We start from the raw sequence: 26,249 nt of genomic DNA on the forward strand, positions 1-26,249 counted from the left end.
TGTCCTTGGCTTCTCAGTCAGCCCTCCTTGTCCGCCACGTTCAGAGAGTTCGGTTTGATCACATACTCCATCAGTCCCAGTCCAGCTTGCTTTGGTGAGCTCCCATTAGATAAGCCCCACCATCTCAGTGGGTGGGCGCACCCCTCGACGTCCTGACTTCCTTGCTCATGTCCTCCCTCCCTCTGCTCCTCATTTGGACCTTGGGAGCTCAGTCCAGTGCTCCAATGTGGGTCTCTGTCTCTAGCTTCATCCAGCGTCAGATGAAGGTTCATATTCACCTTTTTGGGTCTGGGTTACCTCACTCAGGATAGTGTTTTGATCCTGCTGCATGTACTGGCTTTGTGGGAGCCTAGTCTGTTTGGATGCTCACCTTCCTAGACCTGGATGGAAGGGGGAGGACCTTGGACTTCCCAAAGGCAGGGAACCCTGACTGCTCTTTGGACTGGAGAGGGAGGGAAATGGAAGGAGGGGAGGAGGTGGAAATTTTTAAGTAAAAATAAATTTAAAAAAAAGAAAAAGAAATAAATCCATAGTTCTGTTTTTAATCTCAAAAATCTGACTGGGATTCTGTAGCCTAAGCAGAACAGTGTAGTGTGGTCTGAAGGTGAGATGCCTTCACCCACTACTCATGCTTAGGAATCTGGATCCAGTGAGAGGTGTTAAGGAAAGCCATGCTGTAATGGTACCATGTGGGCTCGATGGTCAGTAAGAGGATGACACTGAAAGCTGACCCAGAGAGAAAACACAGAGACAGTGAAGGGGAAGAAAACTGGTGGTGTCATCTATATTTCAAGTGAATTGATTCCTGCGAAGACATTAATGCTGTAACTGAAACACAATAAATACTAGGTGGTGAGGATATCATGATAAAAGGGAGTTAATAGCTGGCATAAGGTTAATCCTGATTTCCATAAGCAAATACCTATATTATATTGTTAACATAAAACATTTTCAGCAGGAAAGTGTTGCTTCCCAGGTATAAGCTTATTATCCTACAAATGAATTCATCTTCCCCAGAATCTAGAGATATCAATGCTATTTTTTCCTTTCAATTCTTCAATCACAAATATAGTTCAGCCTTCAATTCTAACTATGACATTGTTTAAAAAATATTATGAATTAAATTATATTTTTTTATCCATTGATCATTCAACTTCTGTAAGAATATTTATGCTCTATTTCCTCTAAAATAATGCCATAACATTTCCGAATGCTTTAAAATGAGACTGGCTAATATGAAATGTTTATCCTTTGTTTGTTTGTTTGTTTGTGCCTTGAAGGATAAAGGTAACTATTGCCATAAATTGAGATGTGGGGCGATGTGAATTGAAATTTATGTCTCAAAAAATCCAGCGTATTAGAAATTCCACTAACTACAAATACACAAATTGTGCTATTCTAAAGAGTACAAAGGTCTCAATTCACTTCATAATTTTGTGTAGAACTATGTATCTGTAGCCCAAGCAAATCATTATTGAGTCAAGCACAAGCATTTTCTGCATAATCATTAATATTGAAAAGCATCATCTTTCATTTCCTTTTAAATTCTTTGAGCACTGCATTTGCTTTTGTATTGAATAGCGCATATCCGGCATTAAAGGGAAATTTTAAGGTTTTTTTTTTTTTTTTTTTTTTAACAGGCTCTGCACTTCTCAATCAAAGGCAAGAGGGGCCGGATCTCACAACCTATTTATAAAGTTTTAAAACTTTCGAAGAAAAAAATACAGCTTTGCTATAATTAATGCCTAATGGTATAAACACTTCTGCTTTCATGGTTGCCTAGTAACTCCATACAACAAGCTCCCAGGGCGACTGAAGAGACTGAACAAGTGGAAACGCTCAGATCCATTTCCAATCAGATAGTTGAGGGGCAGCTGTGGGCAAGATTCCTTTGTTAAAATTGTTTTATCTACAATGGTTTTGCATTAAACATCCTTGTACACCACTACTTGCTCTTGTGATTCCTGTAGGTAGGAATGTAAACCAGCAAGTAATGATAGAAAAGAATTCAGTAGAGTGGGCCAACTCTACCTGGGTTTTCTGCACTGGTCTTGGTACCTTTTAGAGGGACTGGATCAGGGGATGGCATTCTTATCATTCCTTCATATCTATACTGTTTGTTATAGGAGGTTACTTGTTCATTTCCCGGCTGCCCAGACTTCAAAATAGCCACACAGAAACTGTATTAATTAAATCACTGCTTGGCCAATCACTATAGCATATTCCTAGCAAGCTCTTACATATTAAATGAAATTTATATTATTTTATATTTTAGCACAAGGCTTGTAGCCCACAGGCAAAGTTCCAGCTGGCAGCTCACATCTTTCCCCTCTGGCAGCTACATGGTGTCTCCTGACTCTGCCTTCTTTCTCCCAGCATTCAGTTTAGTTTTCCCTGCCTAGCTCTGTTCTGCCCTGCTATAGGTCCAGGCAGATTCTTTATTCATTAACCAATAGAAGCAACATATAGACAGAAGGACTTCCCACACCATTATATCTCAGTAAAATCTAGTTTCTGACCTGGGTATGAAGTTTACATCTGTAATCCGAACCTTTGGGATTACAGCCTTGGGAGGCTGTGGGTGAAGGATCAGAAGTTCAAAACCAGCCTGAATTGGAGGCCAGTTTGAAAAACATAGTCAGGCCCCATCTCAAAAGAAAAAACAAACAACCAAACAACTGCTCCCACAAACCCTAATATTTGTGGCAATTGAATGATTCCCAGATATAAATCCTGGTTTAAGATGACATGATGGCTAATCTTTGTTGTCAACAAACTACACCTAGATCAGTTAAAACCCAGCAGCAGGACGTGCCTATAAGGGAATTTCCTTCCTTCCTTCCTTCCTTCCTTCCTTCCTTCCTTCCTTCCTTCCTTCCTTCCTTCCTTCCCTCCCCCCTCTGTTTCTTCTATTTTTGTTTGTTTGAGACAGGGTCCTTAGTATTAGCCTTGACTGTCCTGGAACTTGCTTTGTAGACCAGACTTGCCTCAAACTCACAGAGATCTTCCTGCCTTTGTCTCCTGAGTGCTGAATTTAAAGGTGTGCTCCACCACCTCTGGTTGTGGAGGGTCTTTCTTGATTCAATCATCTGAGATAGGAAGACCCACCCTATACCTGGACCACACATTCTGATTGTAGCCCACACAAAAGGACGTGGAAAAGGGAAGCTTTTGCTTTCTGTTTGCTTGCCTTCACTCATTCTGGTGAGTTCACCTGTTGCTAAAATCCTGTTCCTTTGCTGGTGTAAGAACCAACTTCTTAGGAATTCTAATGAAGACTGCAGACTGGCAGTTCCCTGGGAATCCTCCAGAATCTCAAGAGCAATCAGGATGGGATTGTTGAGATCTCCAGTTTCATACACTGAACACCTACCATATCCTTTGCCTTACAGTCAGAAGACAGTCGTCGGTGGACTACCTGGACCACAGCCTATAGCGAGCCGCTTTAATAAATCCTCTTTGTGTGCGTGTGTCTATGTTATTCTGTCTGTTAGTTCTGTTCCTTTAGAGAACCCTAATATAAATAGTATTAAAAGGGCTAGGGGTGGTTACAATTTTCCTTTAGCTTTCACTTGCTTCCTACACAGCAGATTTCATTCCCTAATTACATTTTGCTTTAGCTTAGGTAAAATCAGCTTGCATTTCCTTGGCACACACCAACTACAGTTGGTAAGGTCATCAAAATACATACATGGTTGACAAGAATGGCTAACTAGACTCAAATTAAATTTACTGAACAAAATCCACAAAGAGCCTCTAGCACATGCAGATAATGACAAGTTACCTATGACAAAATGTAGTTAGGTCATATCAAAACCCCTTTCTGGCAATGTCTTGACTTCAGAATCATGTGTTAGATAGGGTGCTGGGGAGCTAGTCCTCATTCTTTCAGAGTTCCCGAAGTTAAGATTTGGGGCTCCCTAGGTTGGTTGTTTTATGCAGACAGGAATAAACATGGGAGGGTCCTCTTAAATTGTCTAACTATAGTCTTTGGGGCAGAGTCAGAAATGATTTGTTACTCGGTAATTTTGTCGTTTGGCAAAGCTAAGACATGCTAACATATGGTTTCCTTTCTGGGATTATCATAAATGTTGTCATTTGACTGAAGTAAAAGATTTTCTTCCATGGGGCTGGTTTTAGGATATTAGTATGTTCCTTTGTCTTTTCACATGGAAGGAAACCTTCCCTTGCATCATGATGTGTAACTCTCTGGGCTCTTGGCTTTGTGGGTTGGAGGATGTGGCTGGTGAGACCAAGGACAGGGTTTAATCAGAAAAATCACTTGCTTTCCCAACCACTGTCTCCATTCCCAGCCTCAACAACTCATTTTTTCTGGTCTTAAAAAGAAACCTTAAAGCATATCCTATAACTCAACACAAACACCTCTCTCCCACAGCTTGGTAAACAAGGAGCCTCAGATTCTGTTCTCAGGAAGATATCACCATTATTATGTACAAGGGAAAAATTAATGTGAGTTATTTTCCTACTTGCAATATATTCAGTGCCTTTCCTCCCATCTAATGTGGAAGAGAACCTGTGGGTAAAGAGCCTGATTGATTTCTGGTATAGGAGTTTCCTCTTCCTCTTCAACTTTCTACTTCTCCCTTGCCATCCAGACATTTTTTATTCTGGGATGTCTTCCATGGTTATTATTATTTAGCTGCTTAATGAACTGTTAAAAGACTTGCATTCAGGAGTCATGAAATCACTGTCTTCTTAGATCTATTTGCTCTAACTGCAATAGAGACGGTCTTTGTGCAGAAAGAGTTAATCTACAAAAGCAATGAAAGCTAATTCTCAGGAGAGAATTTAAAGCCAGTGTCCTCCAGTGGAGAGGCAGCTCCAGGCCAGGCCACTGGTGTGGGAGTTAACTCTTCCTCTTCTGCAGGCAGCCCTAGGATGCTCAGCCAGGCCCCAGAGATGACCATTTTAAAGCAGACGTAAAAGGCTTGGATTCTCCTTTCGATGTCCTGGGTTTTGACAGTTGAAGCATGTGCTGTACTATAGTTTTTATGCCCATGCATTTTTAATTTACATACATACACATATGCAAGAGGGCAAAAAATCAAGAATTGACTCCTTTCCTGATAAGAATCTGTTTGGGTTTTATATATAAAGAGAGCAAACTATTTCTTTCCAATGGTGCAGTTAAAATTTTAATGTTATTTTATAGTAAAATACCTTCAAATAAATGAGGCATTTAAAAATGTAACTGCATGTTTAAGTTTCCCAGAAATAAGGAAGAGACCCCTTGCTCTTAATTCCTAAGTGAAATATATCATTTTATCCTCCTGCCTCTCCTTAGAAGTGTGCCAGCTAATTTTTCAAGTAATAATTCAACATCAGTATTAAGAAAATTGATGAACTAGTGATGTACAAAAACGAGTTTTGAAAAGAGTAAGGAATATCCTTGCTTCAAATTTTAAATATTTACTATCAGCTCAAAATCTTTTGCCATCCAATGCTTTTTTTTCTTCTTATAAGAATTCTAGATAGTCTCATATTGAGCAATTTCAGGAGAATATTTGATTAGATAGAAGAAAGTGGTATAACGTATAAGCCAGATGATCGACATTAGCCATCAGAGTGATGCCACAGAGAATGAACAAAGAAGAATGCCCAGGTAGCCTGCAGGTGGTTCCTAAGCTCTGACCCCTAACCTCAGCGAAACTTTCGCCTCTCTTTTGAGGGTTAACGGTCTAGATTTTTGTTGACCAGTTCCTTTCAGTGTCTTTGTAGAAAAGGTTTTCCCTGATGTGAGTCATATTCGGATCCAATCTGGAAAGCTGAGCAGCTAAGGTGTCAGAACTTCTCATTTGGAACCGGCTGTTTTGTTTTGCTTTTTGTTTAAAGGCTTTGATCTGTATCCTGGGACTGAACTTCCCAGTCATTCATCTTCCAGAATTTCAAGTGTGGGATTGGGTTGTTGGTTGATTTGACATCACGAAGACACAGTTTGAGCGCCTCCATTTGATTTTGTGCTTTCAAAACATCTTTAGGGGCCTGGAGTTTTGGGGATGTCTGTACCATATGGTCTCAATAAGGTGATAGATTTTCAGATTCCGGGAGTGGGCAGGAAAGGAAAAGGACTGAATTAGAGGCAGGATGGGGAAGTTAAGTGCCTTGGCCTAACTCATTCATGCAAACTCTGCAGGCATGCTTTTCCATAGGATCATTTTGGCAAAGGTTTGTGTGCCCATCCTTGTGTCCTCACACGCACAGAAGTTGCTATTCTTTCAAAAGTATTGAGACATCACTAGATACTTGACGGTTTTCAGATTAGACCTCCAGCTTGGGGTCGGGGGGGGGGGGCTCCACCTTTTGAGAAAAGAGAACAGAACAGAAAGATTCCAGCTGAGGGGTGCTAAACACAGCAGGACACAGACTTTCAATGGAAAGTCGATGGCTTTAAAGAGGACTAAGCACCGACGATGCAATAAAACAAAGCCTGGTGTATATAAACCAAGAGGACAGGCATGTCCGGGAGACAAGGGCTGGGAAATTCTAAGAAAGCCACTTCGATGGAGCTAGTCGAACTGAGGAATGGTACCTTGATCTTAGGTCTTAGATTTAACATTCAGGAGCCTCGCATCCAGTTCGATTTGTGTCCCGCTGCCTAAGCCAAGAGTTTTCCAGCCCATCGCCTCCAGAGAGGAAGCTTATTTTCTTTTGTATTTCGGGGTATCTGTCTCCCCAAGACCGGCGAAAGGCCATGCGGCTGGCTGACTTGCTGGCTCTCGGTCCCGTGGGAGCAGCAGCTGCAGGCGACCGGGTGGGCGGGGCGCCGGCGTCTCCAGCGCGCAGAGGGTTAAAGCGTCAGGGGCGGCGCGGGGAGGCGGGAGGGGGCGGCCGGGCTCCCGGGCTGAGAGCGCCGCGGCCGCAGCCAGCAGCGGGTTAAGCGCCGCCCGCGCCGAGAGAGCTGAGCCCGGCCGCCGCTCCGAGCTCGCATTCGGATCCGCTAGAGCAGGAAGATGGCGACGGACGGCGCGAGCTGCGAGCCCGACTTGTCCCGCGCCTTGGACGACCCGGCGGGGGCCACGGCGGAAGCCGCGGTAACCGAGTTCCCTGGGCTCCCGGAACGGTGTCGACACGGGCTGGGGGTGGTGCCCCGATCCCCGCTGGACACTCCCCGGGGGATGCCCCGTCCTTCCCTGGAGTGCCCCCTTACTTCCTCGGGGTTCCATTTCCTTCCCTGAGGCATTCCTTCCCAGGGTTTCCCCTTCCTTCTCCAGGGTACCCCCTTCCTGGTGTGCCTCTACCATGGATACCCCTTCGTTCCCCGGGGTGTGCCCTTCGAATGCACCTTCCCTGGGGTGCCCGCTTCCCTGGCGGGTTTGAGTGGGGCGACAACTAACCCTCCCAAGGTGCTAGGGGTCCGTCGGTCCTTCTGGAGCTTCCCGCATGCGTCCTTGGTGACCCCTTTGCCCACTCGTGGGGTGCTCAGGGAGGATCTCAGCCCCCATTGTTCAGCTCTGCCAGACGGGAGCAAATGCTAGTCTCGGGGTGCCTGACACCTCTCGGGACACCTGGGGAAGCAGTGAGGAGAAGGTGAACCATCGCTAGGCAAATGTGGAGAGATGCTCTTTGTGTGTGTGGGTTCGTGTGTCTTGGGGCGGCCGGTGGGAGAGGCCCCGCGCCCAGCTGTGGGCGCTGCTGCAACTGAGTGCCAGCACTTTGGGTCCTAGCTGCCTGCTGCTCGGTCGTTGGTAGGGACGTTCTTCCCTAGGCGAAGCTGGATGAGCTGGGGTTTCTGAATCTGGTGTCAACACATCGCTCCCCTTCCTTAACGTGCTCACTTGCTTAGGCATATACCTGCTCCCTTCTTTCATGCTCTGAATGACTGCACGCAGGCACCCGCGGGTGGTTCCCACTCTCTCCCTGCCCTGCTTGGGGGGGGGGGTCTCAACCCACAAAGCCAAGTTGGAAAACATTCGCAGATCTGGGAAGCGGCTTTTGCTAGAGCTGCAAAGAGCTGCAAAGAATGGAAGGTCTAGGAGCGCCTAGCAGTCTTGGCCAAATCCCACAGCTCTCCCAGAGGATGGGACCCAGTGAGCTGAGCCAGGCATGGACGCCCTCTCCGTGTATCTCCCACCTCCAGATCCCAGTCCAGGTCTGGGCAACAGAGGGCAGGACCAACCAGGTGTAAACAACCAGGGCTGTCTAACTTCCTCCCACCTCTGGAGGTTGGGCTTGCTAGAATGAGAATGAAGAGCTGTGGAAGAAGGTGCTTGGGGCAAGAGCCAAGAAAGGATAATGGGAGGGGTGGGTTACTAATTCCTACTGGTGAAAGTGGAAGACTATGAGCTAAAGCTTTTGGGAAAGTTGAATTTTTCATTCCTTACTAATAAGAACTTTAAAAATATTTTAAGTGAATCCTTTCCACTTGCGAATTACTTTCGTTCTGTGGGGGACAACGAAGAAAGTGACTATCAAAGCACACATCTCGCTGGAAAGTATTGAGTGTCCTGTTCTCTCTGAGGAAAAGGAAGAAAGTGGAGGTGTGGGGAAAACTTGCTTCTTCTCCCTCAGGAAGGTGGATAGTTTGTTTAATCTACTTAGAATACACTGCTTCTTGCCTGCACGCTATTTCAACCACCACACAAACCAACGCAAGCATGCGGTTTATGTGCGGTATGTAAGATTGTAAACAAAATTGCATCGTCAGTAATAAGTCTGTGCCAACAAGGTCAGTGTTCCTGTCGTCTGTTTAAAATGTCAGGAGCCTGATTCAAATGCTGATAAACTGGCAGCTTGATTATTTTACTCTTGTAAGAGAGAACAATCAGGCAAAAATCTCCCTGGATAGGACCTCCTCCATTATTCCCATAGGATGCTGTAGGCTTCCAACATACAGTAACGGCACTGAGCTTTTTGAATGTGGTTACTTTTTATTCAGTAAAACTGGGCTTTATTTTTTTAAAAATAGTTTGGACTTAAAAAGGGGACTCTAACATTAGCTACTTGAGTAAGCAGGCATATTTATTTATTTATTTTATTTTGAGGGTCACATGTAGCTAAGGCTTATCATGAACCTCTGATCCCCCTAACTCTGTTTCTACCGAAGCTCTGGGATTAGTGGCCCTTACCACCACCCAACTTGGCCTCAGGCATCATCATCATCATCATTGTCATTATTTTTACTGTTATTATAAAAAAGCTAATTAGAGAAACCCTGTTTGTCATACTTGTTTTTCATCTAATGGTTAAAAAACTAAAGATATATTTTGCCAGCGAAAGCCTTAATATATTTTTTAATTATAGTGAGCAATTCTCTTTTTTGCCTTGTAGAGATTTATCCCATTTCAAATTGGTTTACATCTTGTGGAATTTTATATATACATTTGGCAGATTCAAGCTGGTGAGGCCGCCAAAGCAGTCGGCTATTTTTGAAAGTGCATGTTTTTAGAGGGTTTTTTTTTTTATTCTATTTAGATTGTTGCTTAGGAACCGGTTTAATTTATAGTTTGCAGTTTAATATAATTTCCAGTGGAGTGTTTTAAATTTAGTTTGTTATCCTTGTTCTTCACTGTTTAAATCCTGAAAGCACCTCGAGTGTGTAGCTGGGCAATAGCTACATTATTCAATAGGATCATCCTAATAGTCTATTCTGTGGTCCATGCAGGGAGCCTGGGTTATTTTCAGTACCTTAGCCAAATGGGACGACTTTTATAGGCCATATTGCTATTTCTGCCCAGAATATAACCCTTATGGTAGGCAGTATGGAAAACAGAAATCTGCTTTTTATTGTCGCTGGAATTTGGGAGTGAGAAGAAAATGGAGATCCATTTAGAGCTGTATTTGGGGAGGCAACTAGCTTTCTCTTCACCCTGGGATTTCCGGATTGGCTGATATGCAAAGCTTAGGTATAGATCTTGCGGCGACAGTGAAAACCCTGACATTGTTTCTGTTAAAAGTTGCACATCAGTGTTAAATTTAATGGATGGCCCCTTGAAAATTTTGTCTTCTAGGTAACAGTATTGAATCTGAATGCAGTAAAACGGATCTTCTTAGCCCGTTTTGCTTTTGATCCTCGACAAAGTGAAACTGTTGCGAGAGAGTAGCTGTTGAATATTGAAAGTTTGATAGAATAATTTGAGGAGGGAGTAACATGAACTGAACACACATCACTCACCAGTCGTGAAGGTGGAAGCATCGTGGGTAGCATCTTTACTGCTGCCTTTAACCCCTTAAAGCATGACTGTAGTAGGCTTGTAGTACCCCTAGGAATCAAATCACGACAGACATAAAGAATGTGGAGACAAGTTTTAGAAATACAATCAGAGTGAGAGTTCCTTGTGGAACGATCTGGAAATCTTTTCTGAAAGGCTCTAGAAATGTTCCACTATGGAGGACATTGGCCTTCAGGGAAAGGTTATGAACAGGGATGTCGGGCAGTGGTGCGCACCCACGGCTGATTTTTGAGGTTCCTTCACAGATGTCCTATGTCGTAGGCTCTCAAAGATGAGACGACACCGTCTCGGCTATAGCACTGAGAAACTAGCTTAGGTTCTTTTCAGGCTTTGAGAGATTAGAATGAGGGTGGTTCACACACTGTTACATTTTAAACAACGGCTTGCATATTTCTGTTTGCACCTGTTTTTATTGCCGTTGGTACTCTTGTTAAATTTGTTATAGGAACAATTTTGTGTTAAGAAAAGCATTTGCCCCATTTGTGGTCAAATCTATACCAAAGCTAAATAACAGTTCCATTTTCTCGTGTTTCCCATATGTCTATGCACTGAGAACGCATTTTTTTGCGGCATTAGTTCCTCACCTGCAACAACAGATACAAGCTGTTGTTGACCATGTGGCCATCAAGGCTGAGGCCTGGAGAGAGCAGAACCCTTCAAGGAGAGTTGTATGAACTGACTTTTTAAATGAGACTCATTAGAAGCTGTTATAATACTTAATGTTGATCAGCTAATTGGAAAATATACTGTATTACAAGATTATAATGCGGCTGTTGGTCTGAGGTGGTTTATGGCAGTTACTATTGCAGACGTTTCGGGCCTTGAATGAACAGACTGACTTTTTGGGCATGATAGACAAGTACTCTGCCACTGAGCTACATCTTCATTCCCTTTGGACTTCAGGTTTGAAACATCCGTTTCTTACTGTCCAGTGGAAGGGTGGTACACATGCCACAGCTCATGCGTGGAGGTCAGAGCACAGCCCTGTGGAGTTGGTTGTCTCCTTCCATATCAGTGTGGAATCTGGTGATCAAACTCATGTCGTCGGGCTTTGGAGACAAGTGCTTCTATCTGCCAAACCCAGTTTTCATTTCTATATTTGCTCCTTTAAAATTGCTTTTCTCAGTGGCATATCAACTGCTTTCCAGATTTCTGTATTTAAAATTTGATTTTCCACATTATTGGTGCTCTTTTCAATTCCCTATCTCACTCTGACGACTAAGGCTGGTGACGGAATGGTCATAAGATGGTGCCATGGTACTCGCTTCTGGAACACTTCCAACACTGAAGTCAAAGCTATGTCACTCATTAGGATGTGGAGGAGGGGGTGGTTGACAGGATAAGAGAAATTCCAAGAGGTTTGGGCACTGGAAAAGACTGGGCAGGAAGGAGGAGATTAGGCAAAGCTTTGGCATAGTGGGCAGGGGCATGGAATGTGTGACTGGAATTTGTCTTTAAAAGTGCCTAGCTGGGGTAGAGCCATTTCCCTGCCCTTGCCTTATAGGTTCTTCTGCCTCAGCTCATTTGAAAAGAGACTTTATTTGAAGACACCTGAGTAGATTTCTCTACTTATTCCCAGTTGTTAGCCTTATATAACAACAAAAATGGTCTGTCTGTCTTAGGCTGGAGTGATTTTGTAATCAGTGATGAACTTGAACATCACTCAAGAAAGCCCAACATTGTGACGTGCATTTCCTCCAGGGAGGCAGAGACCGCAGGGTTTCTTGGGTTTGACCAGCTGATGTGGAATTCCCCTCTGTATGCTGTGAATACCGTTGGTTAATAAAGAGGCTGCTTTGGGCCTGTTGCGTGCAGAATAGGGCAAGGCGAGAATTCCAAGCAGATAGAGGAAAAGAGATTAGGCAGAATCAAAGAGAAACTATGTAGCCCCTGCAGGAGATAGATGCCAAACATCAGACAGAACCTTACCAGTAGGCCACAACCACGTGGCAATACACAGATGAATAGAAATTGTTTAATTTAAGACATAAGAGCTAGCCAGTAAGAAGTGTGAGCTAATAGACTAAGCAGTGCTTTAATAATACAGTTTCTGTATGATTATTTCCGGTATGTCAGGCTGGAAAACCAACAAGCAGCCTCCGTCTATAGCCAGACATGGCCAGCCAGGCCCAATCTACTAGGTGTGATTCAGACCAGCACTACACCTATCTCTATAAACAAGCTGCCAGCGCCCAAGGAGTGGCACCCAAGGTTGGCCTTCGGTGTCTTCACATAGGTGCATGCATGTATATTCTCTCTCTCTCTCTCTCTCTCTCTCTCTCTCTCTCTCTCTCTCTCTCTCTCTTCCTCTCTCCCTTTTCTCTTTAGGAGTTATTGAGGGTAATGGGGATGGTAGAATTAATGATGAAGAATTGGTAACATTTTAGTTCTATCTGTTATAAATAAGTTATACAAAGACTACTAATGCTGTGTATGTCATGTTGTGGTCTATGTAGAAATGATGATTTGAGTGGAAAAAATCTTCACTTTGAATAAATAGCTACACTGGGGGTACATTGGAAAGCTATGGTAAATGCAGTATTTTTGGAGTGGGTACCAGGTTGTAAGTGATTTTGTTTTTGCATGTCTATATTTTGCCCTCAAAAGTAACAAGATGATACCAACGATGAAAGTTCTCCTTTGAAGGGGTTTAGTAATTCCAAGACTATAGTTTTTGCCTACTTGCCCTGGTTTATCTGAATGTTGGCATTTGCCACCTGCAGCTAACCAAGATGGTATTCCATGGTGTGTACAGATGTGTTAGATGTGGAAGACTTTTCACTGAGGGGCTGATTCAAGTCTCATGTTAGGCTGTATGGTGACTGAGTTCTGATGGAAACATACTTGGTTTTTTGTTTGTTTGTGTTTTTCTAAAATGGTGGTTCTTCCTTTCCCTGAAGAGGAAATGGAAGAAGAGGAAATCAAAGGGGAGGAAATGAGTTTAATCCATCCTGCCTGAGCCGCTTTTCTGTTTTTCTTCCAACTTTCTCTTAGTTAAAATTAGGTAGACCCATTACCAGGTTTCCTTCCTGCCATTGTTTTCTCATCACTATTGCCTCCTCCAATGCAGAGCTGCTTGTCTTGTGTGAAAGAATCCAGGTTGTGCTGTTTGTCTAGAGGTTTATGGTGAGTCCTGAGCGCTCAGCAAATCATAAGAGCTGCCTTAGATACTTGTCTTGTGTGAGTTCCTCCAAGCGACTGATTGAAGGTGCATCTACTTAGCAGCCCCTAGAGTAGAGTTATGTCTTAGTGGCCCCTGTAGCCCCTGTAATGGTGCACTTGACACCTTAACATGCCTTCTCTTGCATACTGCATGGAAGGGGGCCTGTTAGGTAAAAGCATGCGACAGTCTGATCTCGCTGTCTTGACAGCGAGTAAGGGTGAGGAAATAGGTTTTCTAAAGATAAGTGTAACACTTTGGGGGAAATGCATGAGGCAGGATGTGATTAATTGTCACATGAGAAAATGGAACAGACTCTTAAACTGAACCGAGGAGGGAGACGATTTCTGGAGTCTACAAGAGCATACAAACACGAAGGTGAGCCTGAGTGCTGAAGACAGCAACTCCAAATGAGGGGACAGGGAAAGAAGGGTTGAAGAAAGCAAAAGCAAGGGTAGGGGGGTCTCTCCCCTCTTTTCCCTCTCTTCCCCTCTCCTCCCCTCTCCTCTATTCTTGTCTCCTCTTCCCTCTCCTCTGTGACACCTTTGTACTCTCCAATCCCACTCGGTCTGTCTCTCTCCTTTTCTTTCTTTCTGTTGCTCTGACAGATCTCACTGTAGCTCAGGCCAAGTTGTCTGCAAGCTTTTAGCAATCTGGTCTCGACTTCCCAAGGGTTTAGACCAAGGAATGAGCTAACACACCTGTTTAGAGGTTTAAAAGTAGGTTGGAGTCCTGAGAACTTTATACCTTTTTCCCCTTGAGAACTCTCATAATTATAATTGACTAGATCCACACTCCAAATAATTAGAAAGATGCATTTAATTTTTATTCATGTTGATATAACCTTTAATAGTTTGAAGCTTAAAGACATTTTAATTGATTTCCCTTCTGTTTAAATGTTATTGGTCTTCAAAAAAAAAAAAACTCTTACGCGCTTACAGAGGTCCAGATTCAATTAGTTATTAGCGCAAAGTTTGAAACTAGGAAAATACATTTCTCTAACTTTGAAGCAAAGAGGCAAAATCCATTTTCTTCAAGTACTTCTCAAAAGCTTTTAGTCCCAAGAAAAAAAGAACATAAATTTCTTCAATCCAATAATCCAGTCACCTCATAGCACATGAAAGCCAGACATTGAGATCACTTAGCCTAATACCCCAATTTAGAGATTCCACGTCCAGCACCCTGTTCTTTCTGGTGAGAAGTCTTAGGAGTCTGAGAACTAAACAGATAGAGGACTTGCTTTTCTTTGGTGACTGTTCACTTGGCCTTGCACCTATCTGTGTCCCTATCTCTGGCCTGTTCGAGCCCTTTTTCTCAGATATCTTTCTACTTTTGTTGGAAAGGGGGGAATTTCATCTTGAATGGGAGAACCAAACAAAGTGGTCTGACTGTGTGTTTGATTACATTTTCATTAATGATCACTAATGTGACTGATGTCTTTGGGAAAATGTTTGAGGGACACTTCAGCCCCTGTGGTTCAGAATATCCCTTGCCAGCTTTTTTTTTTTTTTTTTTTTTTTTTTTTTTTTTTTTTTTTTTTTTTTTTTTTTTTTTTTTTGCTAAAGGACACTGCATTTCCTGTCTATTACAGANTTTTTTTTGACACAAACTTATGGTTCTCTGGGAAGATGAACTTCAATTGAAGAACTGGTCTGATCAGATTGGCCTGTGGCCTTATCCATGAGGCATTTTCTTAATTGATAATTGATGTAGAAGGATAAGAAAGGTAGCAAACTGTGATCCTGTGAGCAAGCCAGTAAGCAGCTTTCCTTCATGATAACAGCTTACCACAAATTAACATATGTGATGTGTTATATCCCAGGCCAAATACTTTCTCTGTTTGATTGGACTCTGTGACACTGCTGTACAGTAGATGTTCAGAACTCTGAGTTTCTGGTTATGGGACTTTTCTGACAAATGAACTCAGTCTGACAGACCAGTTTCATCTTCTTTTTGTTGGCTTCATCATTATTTTTATTTCCTTCGTGTCATGGAAAGAATGTAATCTGGATTTATTGTTTGTTATGTGGTTTTTGTTTTATTTTATATTAAGAAAATGGGGTTCATTAATAAAGCATAGGCTGAACATGTTTCGCTTGGTATTTTGGGGGCAGTCTTCTTGTTTTCATCAGTGCTCCAAAGATCTTCATGTTGTTATGTGGATAGCAATATTTTCTGTCATCTGTCTTCCTTTGAAAATTAGATTATCCATGGTAGTTTTCAAATAAATATCGTAAGATGAGGATAATTCATTTTAGTCTTAAACTAAGATGCATTAATGATTTTTTTCCATATCTAAGTTCTTTGTGCTATAGGTATATGAGATCAAAGCCACTTTGAGTGAAAAAAAAAACACCTTCCCTTTCCCACTCCCCAGGGCTAATGGGTTGTCTTAGTTAAGGTTTCTATTGCTGGTGAAGAGACACCAGGACCATGGCAACTCTTATCATGGAAAACATTTAATTAGGGCTTGCTTACAGTTTCAGAGTTTAGTCCATTACATCATGGCAGGAAGCGTGGCAGCATGCAGGCAGACATGGTGCTAGAGAAGGAACTGAGAGTTCTGCAGGCAACACGAAGTGAACTATCACACTGGGTGTGGCTTGAGCATAGAAGAACTTAAAGTTCATCTCCACAGTGACACACTTCCTCCAACAAGGCTACATCTACTCCAACAAAGCCACACCTCCTAATAGTGCCGCCTCCTTTGGGCCAAGCATCCAAATACATGAGTCTTTGGAAGTCATAACCCTTCAAACAACCACAGAGGACATACTTGTAATCTCAGCTACTCAGAAGACTAAGGCAGGAGGATTGAAAGTTCAAGGTGTTCCTGAGCTACAGAGTGAGTTCAAGGCTGGCTTAGCCTCCTCAGTGAGACATTGTTTCATAATGGAAAGTGAAGGGAAAGGTTGTGATATAGCTCAGTGGTAAGGCACTGGCTTGCATACATAGAGCCTGGGGTTCACCTCAGAAGTAAAAATGTTTTCCCCTTTCTTTTTTCCCTTTAAAGGAGACTCTTAACATTATTTTATGTAATCTGTATGTGTGCATATGTACATATATATGAATCTATTTTATTTATTTATTTATTTATTTATTTATTTATTTAAGATTTCTGCCTCCTCCCCACCACCGCCTCCCATTTTCCTCCCCCTACCCCGGTCAAGTCCCCCTCCCTCGTCAGCCCAAAGAGCAATCAGCGTTCCCTGCCCTGTGGGAAGTTTAAGGATCACCCACCTCCATCCATGTCTAGTAAGGTGAGCATCCAAACTGCCTAGGCTCCCACAAAGCCAGTACGTGCAGTAGGATCAAAAACCCATTGCCATTGTTCTTGAGTTCTCAGTAGTCCTCATTGTCCGCTATGTTCAGCGAGTCCGGTTTTATCCCATGCTTTTTCTGACCCAGGCCAGCTGGCCTTGGTGAGTTCCCAATAGAACATCCCCATTGTCTCAGTGTGTGGGTGCACCCCTCGAGGTCCTGAGTTCCTTGCTCGTGCTATCTCTCCTTCTGCTCCTGATTTGGACCTTGAGATTTCAGTCAGGTGTTCCAATGTGGGTCTCTGTCTCTGTCTCCTTTCATCGCCTGATGAAGGTTAATATTCAGGAGGATGCCTATATGTTTTTCTTTGGGTTCACCTTCTTATTTAGCTTCTCTAGGATCACAAAATATGAATCTATTTTAATCAGCACGTTTAGTAACAATGTTTCTTGTACAGGTTTAGTTTGATTATCCCACACTCAACCCTCCTACCTTCCTTTCCCAGTGTTGACTTGAGAGCTTACTCACCTTTTTATTTTATCTTTTGGTAAGAAGCACCAGAGTGCTTTTACTTATAAAATTGTTGGAGTCTTTAGATCTTCACCATATTTTGATGTACTTCCTTGTCCCATGTTTCACTAGAATAAAGACGAAAGAATCAGGTATTAGAAAATAACAATCTGAAAACAGTACTGGAATTTTATTGTTTGAAGCAAACACTTAGTAATGTTGTACTGAAGAAGCAGGGGTGGGGCTAGATGTAGTCAAGTAGAGAAGGCAAAGGCATTGTGTATGGGAAGTAGAAAAAGACAAGATCTCCTGAGTAAATTGGGAACATGGGGACCTTGGAGGAGGGTTGAAGGGGGAAGGGGAGAGGCAGGGAGGGGAGCAGAGGAAAATGTAGAGCTCAATAAAAAAATAAATAAAAAAGCAATATATCATTTGGTACTTGGTGGTAGAAGACTTTTTTTTTTTAACATTTTGCATGATCCATTTGTGGTTCAGCAGAAACACTTGTAGTAGTGTTTCCCCCTTTAATGAGTTTCCTTTTTATTGACATGATACATAGGAAAATAGAAGAGCCAGTTGCAGGTCACATGTCCCAATACTGATGATGGACGCAGGGCAAGCCTTCCTAACTCTTAACATGAATCAGAGTCTTGGCACTGCCTTTCATAATTTATTAGTCGTTAAAGTAGAGTGCTTTGCTCATGAAGCTTTGGAGAAACGAGAACAATAAAACACAATTAATTAAAATGTTTAGAATGGGCAGCAGCAGCATTGATAAAGCATTAGCCTCTAAAGCACACAGGAAGTGCAGTCCCAGTGGGGGAACCGGGTTAAAAGTCGGTATTTCATCATGGTCAATAAACTGAGCTTACTGAGCGTGGGTCTGCAAATTTAGAAACAGAAATAGACATTTAGGCAGGACCCTACTCCCCTCTACACAACACATCTTGGTTATTAATAGCAACACTGTCTGTAGTCTGTGCTTGATTTTGCACATATGTTCTTGTGCAGTACTTGGAAGAACTGTACAGCATAGGTGTTAGGGTTTTCAGTGTGTGGCTGAGGCAGCAGATCACTTGATGAAATGCTTCTCAAAGTGGGCTACATCCTTCTCCTCAGCAGGAACTTGTTAGGCAAATTCATACCCACCCCTATCTTCCCTGAATCAAATTTTAGGAGCCCTGTTGTGTTTTAAGAACAAGTCTCACGTGTTCTAGCCTCATGCCAAAGTCTGAGAACTATTGGGTTATATAACCATATGTGATAATGCTCTGTTAGTGGAAACAGGATTTCAGATGGTATATTGGAGTTTACACTTACTGAAAGCATCTCTACAGGGGTGTGCTGGACAGTGGTTTTCCTATACAGCCTTAGGTCTGCTATAGTTTTATTCCTCTCTCCCCATCTTTACCAGTAACTTCTCTGTTTCATGTGTGTGAAAAGAAGTCTTTTAACTAAGAGAAGCATTTAAAAATCTTTCTTTGGACAGCCATCTGGGTCTGGTCTCTTTCCACTGTAAATCGCGGTTCTCTTTCCTAAAGGATTCTTGGAAATGAGATAGGACTGGCTATGCTCATGTCTTGTGATAGTCCCTGAAGTCATGAGCTTTGCTATGCTTGCTTTTCTGTATTCGTAGAGATAGTCTGGTGTCAGACATATGAATGGCAATCCTTTTCTCACTGGCTGATTGATAGAATGTCCCCATCTTATCTGATGTTCACACAGCCCGTTCTGGACCGTTAGTGCTGGGTGCCACATTCACAGACAAGCCGGCAGAGGCACAGCTGGTGCATCCCGGTTTAGTGTTTCCTCATTGCCAGATCCATGTGTGTTTTCAGACTCCTGAGTCATAGTTCTTCAACTAAAAACAGATGTGATGGTATCCTATGTGTTAAACTTGTTTCTTTGAGGATACTTCGGAAAACTCTGAGTGCTACACAAACGTGCACTGGAATTCTGGAGTTTCTTGATGAACAGCTTCTGAGCTGAGGAGTCATGAGCTCAGAAGTTCATGACGTTTGCTGATGAACTAGATTGTCTTCTCGAGCTAGGGAGCAAGAGTGTCTGGACAGAGTAGAAAGACCATGAGTGTTTTGTAGAGGACCTCAGACTAACACAATCAATCCTGGCTGTCAACATTCTGAATGACCCTCTCTCAGCTCCAGCCATAAAACAAATGCCAGATGACCTTCATGTAGGGCTATCTATGCAAGCCTAACAGAGAGCTTGGAAGTAGTTACCAGGGAAGCTTGTTGAGGAAGAAATGTTGGAGCTAGAAGAGCATGGGGTATGGAATAGGATTACCAAGGCCTTGTACAGACTCCTTGTAGTATGCTTGGGTTTTTTAGAAGCCTAGTTTTCTATCTCTTGAACCATATGTGAACTTTCTTATAGAAGAGCAAGAAGCTATATAGGTTTATCTATCTCTCTAGCATGGTTACAATGTCACCAAACCACCAATATATATGGGTGATGGTTCAGGCTTATTAAAAGCATCTCCTCTCTCTCTCTGTCTCTCTCTCTGTCTCTATCTCTCTCTCTCTGTCTCTCTCTCTCTCTCTGTGTGTGTGTGTGTGTGTGTGTGTGTGTGTGTGTGTGTGTGTGTATGAGGAAGCCTTGACAATATGAAGAATGTCTTCCTTAAAAGGGGGCAATTGTTGTTTGACTCTGTGGATTCTTGCCTATGGCATTGTAAATCTGACTTGAAGAAAAGACAGAATTCTGATATTTTAGTAATAGATTCAGGATTTTTAACGTTGGCTTAATGGGAAGTGAAAACTTTCTTCATGGCCCAAGCAACACATCTGTAGACCAGATTGGGTGCAGACTGCCAGCTGGTGGCCTCTTCTATAGAGGGTTCTGTAAACAAAATCTGTTATTATTAGATAGATGCCCTGGAATTTATAGGAGCTTCCCAGGAGCCACTATGTCAGGGACCCTCCAAGAAATACATCTGTGTTTCCTTGTTACCCTCAAAAATAGCCCCCTATCCCAAAGCCAGGCCTGCTTTGACATAGGCTCCAGGGACTTTTAAATTTGTGCTGCATAATGTGGAGAGATTTTAAGTCCAGATGTTTAGGCGGGTTGACAACTACATCTCTTTTGAGGGGAGATTTGAAGAAGTGGTGTTACGTGGTTTTATCTCTCTAGGAGGTCAAGCATCAGTCTGTACATTAGGTCACTGGGTAGAAATGATCCATAGGTTGGCCATTTTATTCTTCTTGCTCTCTTTTGTATGTATGTGCATTTAGGGGTAAGTGTGTGAGTGAACATGTATGTACACGTGCCTGTGGAGACCGGAAGACAACCTTGGGTATCATTCTTCAGGCAATACAACCCCTTCTGTGTAAAGATGTGTTCTCTCATTGGACTGAAGTTTGTCTAGGCTAGACTGGCTGGCCAGTGAGCCTCTGGAAACAGCTGGCTTCCTCTTCCCAGTATTTGATATTCTGGAGCCACCATGTTTGACTTCAGGACTTACATCACTTTTTTCAGGAATAGTTTTGTATTGACTCCAGTCTTCAATTTGCATTACAGAAAAAAGAGTTTGATGTGGATAACCTCAGCAAGTCTGAACTGCGGATGCTTCTCAGTGTGATGGAAGGGGAACTAGAAGCCAGAGACGTGGTCATTGAGGCCCTGCGGGTAAGAACATTCTGGGACCATGTCATTATCATTTCTCAGAGGGCCATTGGCCGAGGTGCTTTTCCTCTTAGTTTTTGAATCAGTTGCATTTAAAACGTTATATTAGGCGAATGTATGCTCCCCACTCAAAACATCAAACTAGAAACTACATAAAACATACAAGTCATATGGATGTTGAGATGATAGAAAATGGGAGACTTGAGAAGTCTACTGTGTTAGTCTGCAATCCTAACATATATCACAAATTTGTTTGACCTTTTTTAAATAGACATACTGTTTTTTAAAAAATAGTACTTTGTGGCTTGTATGTGTCTGATAGCTGTGAGGGAGAATTACAAGAATCATTCATAAAAATATTGCCGATAATATATCTTTTTACTTCCCCTGTCCCGTAAGTTAATTTTTTTTTATTTTTAGAAATTCAGAGTTAAAATGGAAATGTTCATATCTTCAAATTATTTTTATCAGAGTTTTCAGTAATTTAAAAGTATTTCTATAATAGCTTGAAAAGAATATATCAAATGTCTCAATTTCATTTTCTTTTTGAAGTAATGTTAATCTGTCTTGATGCAGTTTTATGGTTGGATTCCACTTCTTGACTTGTTTTGGTATATCAGTCAACTATACATTTCAGTTTGGTTTTGTTTTTCCTTCTTTTATAGTCATTTGTATGTAATCAGATATATCTTGGTTCTCAATTATTTGGCAACCAGGGATATAATTATTACATATAAAGTGTGGGTTTATCTTATTTCACTAAGGATTATTTCCTTAAACTTTGTTCTGGGGATCTTTTTTAACATGTGGGAATCTGTTAAAATGTAAAAATACAGCTGATTGTTGCCTGTGACAAGAGCTTTTATGGTGAAGAAGGGAGGTAGGAATGGTAGATGGTCACAGAGGCTGTCTAAGGATGTAGCCTGTACAGGGGTGTGTAGAGAACTTGATCTTGAGTGGGAGTGGAAACATTTCCTGAATTCACATAATGGAAACTGGTATATTATTTATCATTAGTTCAGTGACCAAGAACAATGTCCCCACAAACTGGGAGTTTGGTTGTGTCTTGTTCCACATGGAGAATATAGTACGAGCATATGTGCTACTGTTTCAGAATGCAGTCACCTCTTGAAACCAAATGGACATGCATGGCTCAGCTGACCTTACGTGCTTTTCTCTTCTGTATTAATGTACAAAATGCACTGGCCCTGTGGAACCTCCCACAGCTTGCATAAATGTTTGAACACTTAGTAGGTCCTTTGTTTTATGTTTTAGAAAGCACACACATTTTCTTTAATTTAATTCCAGTATTCCGATTGGAAGAGTACAAGCAAAGGTTCCCTAATGATCAAGTGGATGTCTTCTGTAGAATTGAAGTTTGAATTGTAAGGAAACTTAAACGGCACAGTCAGTGGTTTAAACTCTTATTGAGTCCTATTTCTCACGCTCACAATTTCTGTTGTATTTCTGTTGTGCTTGGCTAGCCTGCCAGGGATATTATGGATAATTGGATGTTTAAGTATGCTGTATTAAAGTAAAATGTTAAAAAAAAGTTAAAATCTCAATCGTGACATTATTTCATGATATCTAATAGAAAAGTAACTTACAGTAAGTGGGGACGATCTTGGAGAAGTTAGGGGAGGGGAAACTGTAATCAGAATATATGGTATGAAAAAATCTATTTTCAATGAGAGAAAAATAAATATGAATTTCCATTCATGTATGTTTACTGGAACATATGATGAACTTGATATCCGATTGCACTTATTTATAATCAGTGCAGTTGCAAGAGAATCCTGATCCAAGCCTACCGTAGTGTTGACTCAGATACAGTGAGGTGGTGAACAACTTCTGGTAAAGTGCCAAACAAAAGTGCCTGTTTAGCCAGGCCTGGTGGCGCATGCCTGTGATGGGTCTCAGCACTGGGGAGTCAGAGGTAATGAGATCAGCATAAGTTCAAAGCAACTGTGGTCTACGTAATGAGACCCCATGTCAAACTAAACAAACAAGAAAGAAAGGAAAATAGAGGGAAAAGTATACATTTACATGGGAATTCAATCTCTAGAGAATTTGGTTTGTTAAAAATAATTTAAATAAGGTGTTTATTGATAAAAAAGGAACTCCTGTCTTGCCTCAAAATGGTCATACCAAAAGTTCTCATGAGAGTAGTAAACTGAAGGGCATGTAAAAGTTTGGGGAAGACTTGAAAAATATTCTTGGCGGATTACAGAGTCAAGGCCAGCATGGTCTCTAGAGTGAGTTACAGCACAGCCAGGGCTACAGAGAAACCCTGTCATGAAAAACCAAAAAAAGCAAAGAAAGGAAGCAAAAAAAAAAAAAATTTAAAAAATCCTAGATGTGTGGCAGACTCCCCCCCCCCCCCGCCCCTTCCTCTAAGAGCCAATTAACGAGAAAACAAAAATGTTCTGTGCTGCTTCAATGTAGGCTGTGGAGAAGCGCTGGCTGAGCCCAGTCTTCTGTGTTTAGAGACTGAAGTCAAACAAGCTGAAGGGGAGGCCTGAGAGAAGATGATCCCGCCAGGACCACACATGGGCTCACACACGAGTCTACTCCGTCGTTGTCACACTATGGAATTCAGTGTGCATGAGATCTTCTAAAAAGCTTTTCTAAAAATGATGTTTATGATTTATTTAAATATTTAGACGGTCTGGATTGAAGAGTGGGTAGTAATGGAATTTTCACATACCTGTGGTACCTGGTATAATAAACTGCCAAAAATTTACTATGTTCCCTGTGTATTTGATGATGGAAACCACTCAAATATTTACCTGGGTTCAAATGTGCCATGATGTTGTCTTTTTCTTAACAGTGCAGCAGAATATGGCTTACTGGATGATGAATGCCCCAGAAAGAAACTGAGTAGAAAAGGATGTGAAATTTTTTTATTTTATGTTATTAGATAAACGTATCTGTAAATTAAGAACCAAAATCTCTTTAGTAAATAACCAGTATACCATGTATCTACAGGTGTAGTACATTTTGATTTTTTAAGTAAAAAAAAATGCTGTTTGAGCTTAATAATTGAAATAAGGGATGCTAATTTGTACCCTGAACTGTATTAGATTTAGAAATGATTGCATTGTGACTTTTCCAAATTCTTTATAATTTAAAAATGTGTTTCAGACCAAGTTGTTTCACTTTCTAAACCGCATGGTCCTGGTGGTTTTGAGGTCCAGGTCATAAAGATTTCACTGATGGTTGAATAGGGAGCGGCAGACTCCCGAGAAGAGTCCACAGATGAAAGCATGGAGGGGTAAAACAGATTAGAGTTGTATCTTGGCATTTTTGCTGCTTTCCTCTATTAAGATAAAAACATACTTTTAATATAAAGAGTCCATAGCTTTGTAACAGTATTCGTGCTAACAATTTTTAAAAATATGTTTACACATGGTCTTGCTGTGTAGCCCAGGATGACTGGGAACTTGTATCCCCCTGCCCGTGCCGCCTGCGTGCTGGGATTGCAAGCGTGTATCCCCATGCCCATTTCTAAGAACATGCATTTTCCTTAAAAAGAAATTTGTCTTTTAAAAAGAGCAGTCTTGACTTCTCCATCGGATTTTATGTGGGTCACTTTACCCTCTTTTTATTTGAGATAAATGAAATTGCATGAAGGCTAAGCAATCCCCCTCTTAAACTTCATAAATAAGCAAACTGTAGGAATCAGGATTTTCAGTTATTTGCATTTCTCTACACAGAAAGCACTTCTAGCTCTGTAACCTTTCGGGACTACCAACTGACAGAAATGCCTATCCAAGGGATTGTGTGAGCAACTGTATGAAAAAGACCGAAATTACAGCGGACATTTATTTCTCTCTCAACACTGTGAAGATGAGTGATGGGGAGCCGGAGAGGCATCCCTGTGCCAAGTCTCAGCTAACTGCCAGGGTTATTTTTGTGTTACTCCCCCCAGAGGGAGTTGGATTCCTCTAAGTGGTGGAAGCCTGGTTTGGAGTAGCCCTGCAGGGTGATGTACAGTAATAGGAAAGAGAGGAGGTGAACCGCAGGCTTTTCTTTTCTTTTCTTTTCTTTTCTTTTTTTCAGTATGCTCAAGGTTTCTTGAGCTCAGAAGGGGAGCAAGTACTATAATTGCAGTACAGGAGGCTGAGGCAGGAGGATTGCGATCTTGAGGCCAGCTACACAGTGCGGTCCTGTCAGAGATACGCAAAAATATAGTCGTTGAATACCCACTGAATACCAGGCAGAAATGTGAAATTAGGGTGCATTAAGTACAGGCATACTACTTCAAACATTTCACAAAAATGCTTTATCCCGACCTTATGTATTTTAAAATCAATTCTTCCCAGTAGTGTCGTTTAGGCCAGACCTTGCTTTTTCTCAAACCGTCACTGACTGTATTCAGAGTTTTCCTATGTTGATCTTCATTTTATGATAAAGTAAAACAAAAGCCTGATCTACTCAATGGGTCCAAATTGCAGAAAAATTGAAAGCTTTTAAATATTACTCTAAATTGAAACAGGTTTTCTCAGGCCCAGCACTGTTGATATTTGGGAGTAGATCCTTTTGTGGGGCGCGGAGAGAGTATCCGGTTTCCTTCCCGGTGGTCAGCAACATTCCACAGTGACCTCCCTTCAACCCATGCTTGTCCGCAGCATACCTAGCGTGATGACCAAGGAAGGTCTCTTATGAGGGACACAATTGCGCCCATGGGGTCAACACCATTCTGAAGTTATACTAACCACTAGACATGTCACTTTGAAAATTTTATTTAAAAAAAAAAATGAATGTAAGAACTTAAAAGGATTTGGACCTATTGTGATACAGTCTTTTCCTTGTGAAATACTGATCCTTCAAAGCTAAAGGTTAATCTGAAGGCGCCTATCTGAACAAATTTTATGACCCTTTCCAAACAGGCCACATATTTTACTATTTAAAATTGCGGTATATTTTCTTTTCCAGAACCTCAGTGCTTTACTTTTCAAAGGGAAATGTGCTTCTGACTGTAATGCTGAGTGCTGGAATCTTGATACAGAACACATGGTGCGGGGAGTCAACCCAGAGCCTCCCACTGAATAAGCAGATGTTCATCCTCCTTCCACTGACCTGGGCACCTCAGTATCAGACAGAATAATGTGTTCCACTTAGTTTTGAAAACTAGCTCTTGGTTAATGGCAGCGTATTGTGAGCACACCTTGTGTGCATTCGTGCTAAGTGTTGTTGAAAGAATACAAATCTGGCTTTTCATTGGTTTCAACTAAGTAAAACATGAAGGGTTTCCAAATTACCCTATAATTGCTGGCAATTGAATAACCAAAGTGGATATATATATGTGCACCTTGCTGTTTCCTGAGGCAGGGCCTCTCACTGAAGCTGGATGTCACAGACTCTGCAAGGCTGGCTGACCAGTGAGTCCCACCCTGCCCCTGCCAGGGTTGGGGTTACAGTGAGTTCCACCCTCTCCTGCCAGTGTTGGGGTTACAGTGAGTTCCACCCTCTCCTGCCAGTGT

At 41.9% G+C, this 26,249-nt stretch overlaps 1 protein-coding gene across 2 annotated transcripts in view; it reads left to right on the forward strand.

Annotated features, from left to right (window-relative positions):
• Positions 1 to 6,853: 6,853 nt before the first annotated feature.
• Positions 6,854 to 26,249, forward strand: part of Cttnbp2 (cortactin binding protein 2) — a 157,687-nt gene continuing 138,291 nt past the window's right edge. For both annotated transcript variants that reach the window (XM_050145890.1, XM_050145891.1), the window contains exons 1-2: positions 6,854 to 7,052; positions 20,659 to 20,766. In XM_050145890.1, coding sequence (XP_050001847.1) covers positions 6,972 to 7,052; positions 20,659 to 20,766 — 189 coding nt within the window. In that variant the 5' untranslated portion in view covers positions 6,854 to 6,971. The remainder of the gene's footprint in view (positions 7,053 to 20,658; positions 20,767 to 26,249) is intronic.

The sequence above is a fragment of the Alexandromys fortis genome, unplaced genomic scaffold (genome assembly GCF_014885135.2).
Source record: "Alexandromys fortis isolate MF-2015 unplaced genomic scaffold, M_Fortis_MF-2015_v1.1 scaffold_34, whole genome shotgun sequence".
Classification (NCBI taxonomy): Eukaryota; Metazoa; Chordata; class Mammalia; order Rodentia; family Cricetidae; genus Alexandromys; species Alexandromys fortis.